The sequence below is a fragment of the Carlito syrichta genome, unplaced genomic scaffold (genome assembly GCF_000164805.1).
Source record: "Carlito syrichta isolate Samal-C Ts95f unplaced genomic scaffold, Tarsius_syrichta-2.0.1 Scaffold307715, whole genome shotgun sequence".
Lineage (NCBI taxonomy): Eukaryota > Metazoa > Chordata > Mammalia > Primates > Tarsiidae > Carlito > Carlito syrichta.
In genome coordinates this window covers 127,114-136,131 of record NW_007251811.1, presented here as the reverse complement: position 1 = coordinate 136,131, position 9,018 = coordinate 127,114, and the positions used below count along the sequence as shown (strand labels likewise).

At 46.0% G+C, this 9,018-nt stretch overlaps 1 protein-coding gene across 1 annotated transcript in view; it reads right to left on the bottom strand.

Annotated features, from left to right (window-relative positions):
* Nucleotides 1-2,213: 2,213 nt before the first annotated feature.
* Nucleotides 2,214-9,018, bottom strand: part of PPIL1 (peptidylprolyl isomerase like 1) — a 21,213-nt gene continuing 14,408 nt past the window's right edge. The window contains exons 3-4 of the mRNA XM_008064580.2: nucleotides 3,992-4,060; nucleotides 2,214-3,418 (exon numbers count right to left, since the gene is read on the bottom strand). Of these exons, the coding sequence (XP_008062771.1) occupies nucleotides 3,198-3,418; nucleotides 3,992-4,060 (290 nt within the window). The 3' untranslated portion in view covers nucleotides 2,214-3,197. The remainder of the gene's footprint in view (nucleotides 3,419-3,991; nucleotides 4,061-9,018) is intronic.

Sequence of the window (9,018 nt, the reverse complement as noted above, 5' to 3'; positions counted from 1 at the left end):
GTTTTTATAGCTGAGGAAACGAAAGCACAAAGAAATTTAGAAACAATTTGAATTCACACTGCCGAAGTGGTGGAGCTGGGATCTGAACCCCAACAGTCTGGTTCCAGAGCCCTTTTTTCTTCAGTGTCATAATTTGCTGATGCCATTTCCCCCGCATTTTCTGTGATGTCTGCTGGCAGCACCATCTTACCCACCCTGGTGCCCACACACAGGATCCCAGTGTCACATGCCACGACTGGATGTCCATGGTATACTAAAGTGGGAACAGAAGGACCTGTTTGATAAAGCTCAGTCTTAGCAGCCAGGGCCAGGAGCCATCAAAGCTCATCTCACAGTTTGACTCTCTTCACCCTACCAAGGCCACTGGATGAGGCAGAGAGCACTGGTCTGGGAGGCAGAAGACTGGGTTATGGTCCTGATTGCCCCTGCTCTTGGGAAAATCCCCTCCCCAGTTTCATGTTGGATGAATGTGACCTCTCTCTAGGAACTCTCCCCTAAAGTGCGGTGTCTGGACCAGAAGTCAACCATCTCCTGGGAGTTATGAGAAATGCAGACCCTCTGGCTGAACATGGAGTCAGAAGCTGCTTGATTTTTTTTCCTGGTGGAAAGTCGATGTATTCAAATGCCAGCAATTGAGGAGATGGCCAGGCTCGTGCCTCCAAGAAACCATCTTAACTTTTTGACTGTGTGCAGGGAGAAGCTGCTCTCCACTAGGCTCCTTCAGTGATTCCTGTGAGTTAACGTGTGGGAAGCCCTAGGCTAGGGCCCTTGAGTAGTCCCATACCTATCGTCTTGACTCCCCATCCAAATCTTTTTTTTTTTGAGTTGGAGTCTCACTCTGTCGCCCAGACTGGAGTGCAGTGGCCGCTCCCGGCCACCGCAGCCTTGACCTGCTGGGCTCTGGCAATCCTTCCGCCTCAGCCTTCCAAGTAGCTGGAACTACAGGTGGGTGCTACCACGCCCGGCTAATTTTTGATTTATTGTAGACATGAGGTGTCGCCAAGTTGCCCAGGCGAGTCTTGAACCCACGGACTCAGGCAATCCACTCAAGGCACGGGATCATCCAAGTCTTAAACTCATTCTTTGCCTTCTCCTGATCAACTAACCTCACTCTGATCTGAGGTGTGACTGAAATAAGCTATCTGAGCTCTAGCACATCTGCTTTTATGGGACTTGTCCTGACAGTACTTATCTGACAGGGTGTGAAACTCATGCAACCGAAGAATTAAGCGGGTCTCCTTCTACACCAGCTCCCCTTACATGGAAACAAGAATTCCCACAACTTGGCTCGCTGGCAGAATCACTAGAAATCGTGAAACAATTCAGGTTTCACTCTCTGAGGTCGCATCCTTTATGAAAACTGGCATATGCCCACATGCGTGACTACCCTGCATGTATCTGGTGTGCCTGTCCAGAAACGGGGAACTGAGCCTGTGAGGCATTCTTCCCAAGGGTACACAGAACCTTCCTTACTTCAAATTAGAGATGGCATGTTTCCACTGCCCCTGTGACCTGGATGAAAGTGGGAATTTTCAGGATGATGATTCTGGGAGGTTAGTGGATGGGTGTTATTCCATGCTCTCGCAGAGTCTGAAAGAAGTATACTTCTATTTTCCCACAGGGCAGAACATTACTTTGCACACCAAAACCATCTCTGAGGAGTTATGAAGTCATTTATAAAGCTAATTTGGGGTTTTTCTTTTTTGTTGTTAAGAGAAAAAAGACAGGAAGAGCAAGTGGTTGAAGGTAGGAGGGCTTGGGGAACCTTGTTTGACCTTTCCATAAAGTAAATCACCATTTCCAAAATTTACAAAGTATGAAGAAACACTAAAGTTAGCATCCCCTCTTCAAGGAGCTACCAGCTTAAGGAAGCAAACACCACAACACATGTTGCCTCTGGTCCATGACAATGTGCAGGTGGACCTCCTACAAGTCAAGGGGTGGTTTGGGTTTCTCGGCACATCCACCAGCTCACCCACAGACAATCCCCCCTCACTCGGAATGCCAATCGACATCACCTAACTTCTTTTTCTGGTTCTGCCTTTCTAAAGTCACAACTGCTCTTGAATGGGAGGAAGTCCACTGGAAAGCCAAAAACCTAAAAATGATGTGAAATCTTGAAGATTTGATCTCTGCAGTACTACTTGATATGGCTGAGATCAAAATGGCTTTTAGAACTTCACACAATATTTAAAATCAGAACACAGCAGCGATTTCAACCATCAACAGCATTTTATTTTAGAAGTTTCTGTGAATTACATAGGTACTAACTGCCTTCCTCTCATCTCTACATCTACCAAATCCAGAAAGATTTTTTAAAAACAACTGAATGTATAAAAATCTCCTTTCTAATATCTCTAAAGTCTTAAGTTAAAAACTTAAGAGGTGCTCCTCCTGTATAAGAGTGGCTTTTAAAGGAGAACTCACAGTCTGTCCTTGTGCTCATTATAGATTTCCACTCCTTCCTGGGAAAAAGATGGTCAATGCTTCTGCTTCCCTCTAATAAATTCATTTCTCGATTATTACACATTATCATTCCCCACTTGGCACCTTCTTAGAAACTTGATTGTTGGATGCATTTTTCATTTGGCAAAAATTCAATGTGGCTTTGTGTGGGATGTCTAAGTGTCAGAAACAGCAATGTTGATGTTCTGGTTTTTGAGGAGAAATATATATAGAGAGGCATACATTCCCTCGAAGAACAAACACAGGAGACTGAAAGAGGATGTGCACAGAGTGAAGAGGGCTGACAGACACTGCTTGGTTTTGAATTCTGTGGTTGTCAGCCACCAAGGACTACAGTGTAGACCGGAATATAAATCTTCTCAGGAAGAAACTTGGTGAGGCAAAGCCACTGTGACATGACAGTGGGGCTTCACTTTGTTCCAAGTATATCAGCGCACACATACACAGGAAGGAGCATTATGGGTCATCTGCAGTGAATCATGACCTGAGGATCAGTAGGTACGGGCATTTCTGCAAATGCTCTGTCAGTCTAGGCACTGGGGGAAGAGGAAAGAAGCATGCTATTACAACACACTTCCGTCTTTAACTCACTCAAGACCCCAGGCCTCCTTAGCTCCATGATCTGCGAGGCCAAAATGAAGTTTAACATTACATGTCATTCTAGGTCATCTGGAAGCTGGTTCGCTGGGGGTACCTCAGAAGACCTGGGTGTGCCCAAGAGGGCAGCAGGGCTAGCCAGAAGGGTATGCCTTGATAATCTTCACATCGTCCACAGGACGGTCCTGGGAGTTTGTTTCCACCATTCCCACGCGATTCACCATTCCTATACCCTGGCACACTCGACCAAAAATGGTGTGTTTGCCGTCGAGCCACTGGGTGGGGGCGAGGGTCACAAAGAACTGGCTGCCGTTGGTGTCTGGCCCTGCATTGGCCATTGCGAGAATTCCAGCCCCTGATGGGAAAAAGGAAGAGAGGAAAGAGTATGAATAATCTATAGGTCCAGCCTAGAGCTGCTACCCATCCTAGGGATAAAAAGAATTCAAGGCTCTGCTCTGGCCTCTGTTACGAACTGTCCAGACATGGACAACCTCCTGCATAGGGCAGGCTCTCGGCCCCACACAAACGCCATTACCACACTACCCCATGACCTAGTCTTCCTTGTCCTCACCTACTCCCCAGGCTTGACCCCCAATTATCTTTGCTAACTGCCAGACCACACTCCCAACTGCCCTCAAAACTCAGCAATGTTTCCTGTTTCTTTGAGGATATTTTTGATATCCTATAGTTTATGACATTCAACAAGTAGCTGGAGTCTAGAACACTCAGATCAGCATTCTGAACCACTCAGAACTCTGCGAGAGGCACTGCTTTTTATAATCCCCAGGGCTCTTTGTGGCGCCACGGCTGGACAGCTGCCTGGCACCATGCCACAGTGTCAGGCATTCACCCTGAATCACAGACAAAAGAGTATGCTTTGAACATCCATCCCTGTTTCCTCCCTAGTCCAGCCAGATGATACCCTTACCTGTGAATTTCAGGTCTGGATGAAGTTCATCTTCAAACTGCTTGCCATAGATAGATGCACCACCTCGACCTGCCCGATTGGAAGACGAGAAATGAACCAGCCAGACCCACATTTTACCTCACAGCAAGAATGATGGCCCAGGGTCAAAGGATTTCTCACAGTACAGAAAGGGAAAGGCAGTGAGTACGTCTACCTCCCGCTGGGCTTATTGCAACTATAGAACCAAGCACTATCACACAGCACATTCAAATCACTGGTTTCATTCTGTTGAGACACTTCTTTTCAAGATACACTGAGTATTTTTTCCTGCACCCTAAAATAATACATGCTCGCTGTCACAAATGTGAAAACATAGAATATTATCATAAGAATATTAAAATTTTGTGTAATGTAACCACCTACAGATAGCCACCATTCATAATCTGATGTTAAGAGGTTTCTTGATTTTTTAACATTTTTATGAGTATCTTAGACAGGAATGCCCCAAGTCCTAACCCTGTGCCCATCACAGACACTGCTCATCAACCAGCAATTCTCCCTGCTGAGCTAGATTCATTTCTGAACCTCTACCAACCCAGAACTCCAGGCAGCCATTATTAACAGATCAGGAACAGCTCAAGAGGTGAAACATATCTGCCACCCTTAACCTAAATAAAATTCATTAAGTCAAAGAATAGCTTAAGGAGAAATACAGTGGTAAGTGGCAATGCGGCAGAAAGAAATAATATTACAGTAGGCAGAGTCTACAGAGAGGAGAGAGAGTGCATCACAAAGAGAAAAGAGGGCTGGGTGCAGTGGCTCACATCTGTAATCCCAGTACTTTGACCAAGGCAGGAGGATGGCCTGAGTTTGAAATCAGCCTGGGCAAATGTGAAACCCCATCTCCACAAAATGTTTAAAAATTAGCCAGTCGTGGTGGCCAATCATGGTGGTGTGAGCCTGTATTCCGAGCTACTTAGAAAGCTAAGGCAGGCAATCACTTGAAACCAGGAGTTCAAGGATGCTCTGCCAGCCTAGGCACTGGGGGAAGAAGAGCTACGATCGGGCCACTGCATTCAAGCCCTGGTGACTGAGCAAGACCCTGACTCTTAAATAAACACAGAGAAAATGAACAAACGCGGTATTGGGAATAATTTGCTAGCAACATCACCACCAAATGCGCTACCCATCCAGGGCTGAGTCTCCAAGGTGCGACCCTTAAGGACTGCCAGAACAAAACCCCCAGGCCTCTGCCCTCTAGGAATGAACGGAAAGCCATCACACGAACACCGCAAGCAAGAAGACGGAGAGGGGCTGTAGTTTGGGCCTCTATAGCATCATTTACTCATAATACGTTATCTCTTTGTAACCCAATTCAACTCAGTAGGGTTTGCAGCAAAGTGTCAGAAAGACAAATAATTCCCATCCAAACATTCCCCTGGGCATGCAAAATGGGAAAGAGGTGGGGAGACGGGAGTGACGGAAGAGTTCTCTGGGGCAAAGCATGCTGCATGCATAGATGCCCATGATCGGTTAGAAAGCCAATCGACTGGAAGCTTCACAGGGCTGTGCCTGGTCTAGAGCAGATACAGGGGGAACAGGCATAGACCTGTTTTCTAAGCTCTGTACTTCGAGGCTCTTTTCCTCTTTTAAACAATTATTCAATGTACAGATTACAGACATACAAAAATACAAAAAATAATATGACAAACAGCGACGACCTCTCCCCAAGAAACAAAGTACTGCAAATCCAGTTAAGATCCCACCGCCTCCCTCCTTGCCCCTCATTCTCCCCCGAGCTGACACTGACTCACACTTCCCTCTCAGGTGACCACTACTCTAACCAACAGTTTGTCATTTCCATGCATTTTCTTTTGCTACACAAGTATGTATCCCTAAAACCCACTGCTGTTTTCCGTGTTTTTAAGCTTACATAAGTGGAATTGTACTCTACGTATGCTTATGTGTCAGCTTTTTGTCCCCCCTTTTTGTCTGTGAGATCTGTCTACTCGTGCCCTGTACAGTTCTCTGTAGCACTTACCCCACTGTGTGATAATGCTAAGTCTAATCTCTTCTCATGTTAATGGACACCAAGGATCTTTCCAATGTTTCTATTATCACCATGCTGTAATCACCAGTCATGTACTGTTTCCCTAACGAGAACTCTCAGGGGACTGTACCTCATGGGGCATACTGGGGTCAGTTTATGAGTATTTCATCATGGCTGGATTTCTCTAAATATCTTGTCAAAAAGGATAAGCCAATGCCCCCATCATCCAGTGTTCTCACTCTTGTGGCTCTAAGTCCTGCTGTCAGTCTCAGAAGTGTGAAGCCTCTTGTGGTGTTTTAAACTGTGTTTCCCTGAAGTTGTGCATAATTTTGTGTTTATAGGCTATTTAGCTTTCTTCCTCTGTGAATGGCCACGTTTCTACTGAGTGAACTGACATTTTACTACTTATATATTCAGTTGTCCCCTGGTATACTCAGGGGAATGGCTCCAGAAGCCCTGTGATGCCCAAATCCCCGCACACTCAAGTCCTACAGTGGGTCCTGTGGAACCTGCATATACAAAAATCTGGCCCTCTGTATACTCAGTTTTCATATCCCACAAATACTGTATTTTCCATCCATATCTGGCTGTAAAAAAATTCATGTATGAGTGGACCCTCACCGTTCAAATCTGTGTTGTTCAAGGCTCAAGTGTATTACAGATACTAATTCTTTTTTTTTTTGAGTTGGAGTCTCATTCCGTTGCCCAGGCTGGAGTGCAGTGGCACACTCACAGGCACCCCAGCACTGACCCACTGGACTCCAGCGATCCTTGCGCCTCAGCCTTCCAAGTAGCTGGAACTACAGGTGTGCGCTACCACACCCAGCTAATTTTTTATTTATTGTAGAGATGAGGTCTTGCCAAGTTGCCCAGGCTGGCCTTGACGTGCGAGCTCAGGCAATCCACTCGCCTCAGCCTCCCAAAATTCTGGGATTACAGGTTGAGCCACAAAGGTGGCCTGGATACTAATTGTCAGTTAATGTCTTGCAAATACCTTCTCCCAGTCAACTTTTTTTTTTTACCCTTTTAATGGGATCTTCTGATGCATAAAAGTTCTTGCAGTTGAAACTCCTTAATCTTTTCCTTTATGATCTATGCTGTTTCTTACAAACAAAACCCCCCAAACCCTCTTCTTATCCCAAGACTCCTCTAATGTCTCTTCCTCCTCCTCCTCTCACAAACTGTGGAAACCTTCTAAGATGAACTGGAGAGAATCTAAGATATGAAACATGCAGAGTAATCTTACACAAAAATGACCACACTTGGTGCTACCACTTGTCCCCACCCCTCCCATGCCACAGCTGATGGGACCATAGATTAATGTCCAGCCCCAAAGCAGCCACAGGTGGACAGTGGCTCATTCGGGAGACCCAATGGGATACTCAACACCAGAGGGCAACTGAGTCATCAAATTCTCTCTTCCGGCAAGAGAGCCTCTAACAGACACTGCTGGTCAGTTGCCCGAAACATCCCCAGCCTCTTTCTCCACAGCCTGCCTCAACCTCAGAGACAAGGAAGACAAATACTGACCAGTTCCTTTGCTGTCAGGGTGGTCAGATGACCCAGTGCTGACTTACTGTTATAAGAAGCAGCCGGCTGTGTTGAGTTGCTGAGAAAACTACAGTCCTTTGGATCAAAAGGGACAAACACACTCCTCGTCCTTCATCCACAGCTCTTTCCCCATCGTCCTTGAAAGCAGAGTGATGTCGGAAGCAGCAGCAGCCATTTTGCGACCAGAAGACTGACAAGTCTGAGACCAAAGGCCTACACACTAAGAATGGTGAAACGGAAAGACAGAGCAAGACTCACTTTCCTATGTGAGAAAAACAAAACAGCCATTGAACCATGGGGTTTTCTGTCATTTGTAGCCAAAAGCACTGCTAACTGATACAATCACTATGTTAATAACAGAGCAGGAAGGGGAACTAACCACTGGAGCAGTTGTTGGATCACTGGGGCAAATGCCAGATGCCGACCTGCCATGGGAACAATGCCACAGTTTTCCAGTTTAGCGAGTCTTATGATGGAGCCGTCCTCACTGGCCTTTGGGGTCATAGAGATCTAGATTCCAGTTCTGACTCTGCCACTTACTATCTGTTTAACCTTAAGCTCTCTAAGCCTCAGTTTCCCAGTCTGCAAAATGGGACTAATAGGAGTATCTATGTCTCATAGTCATGCTAGGAGAATTAAAAGAGGTAACTCATGGAAACCATGTGGTGTAGAGCACAAAGCAAACACAGCAGGATGATGAGTGGTGATGAACCCCCTTCAATGGAGGCAACCTGAGGCAGCTGCAGCCTCGATTCCCAGGGCCGACCTGGGAGGCAGTCTGCCTGGGCTTTTTCAGTTCCTCCATCCTCAGACCTCTGCCACTGCCTCACTGTTCCTCGCTGCCTCTTGTTTCACTGAGAAGAAGGAAGTATTCAGGAGAGCAATTCACATGCTCTCACCACCAAAACTGCTCCCCTTCCTACAGCCTCCACTGCTGCCTTCCCTCCTCCATTATTACTATACTGTATGAACACACTGTTCACGTGACACATGCACCTAGCCCCATTCTCCTTTAAGGAGCTCCGTGACTACTATTTCCCCCTCTTTTGTATCAGTTCTTCTCTTTCTTTTTTTAAAATTTCTGGATACTATTTATTTTTATTTTTTATTTTACAGATGTGGGGTACAATTCAGCGTTAGGGATACAAATGTTCATTATGCAAGTACCCTTGTTGAAGTTCTTCTTTCTCATGGATCATTCCCATCCACACTTGAACATGTTATTGATGTTTTCTGTCTTAAAAAACCAAACCAAACTCCACCTCCAAGTGACCCCTATTTCTCTACATCCCTTCACAGAAAAACCACCCAAAAAAGCTGTCGACATGCAGTGTCTCACTTCTCTTCACGTTCCCCCTTGAACATTCTCCATTAAGATGTTGGCCCCCTGCAGCCGGGCTCGGTGGCTCAGCCTGTAATCCCGCGCCTTGGGAGGCTGAGGTGAGTG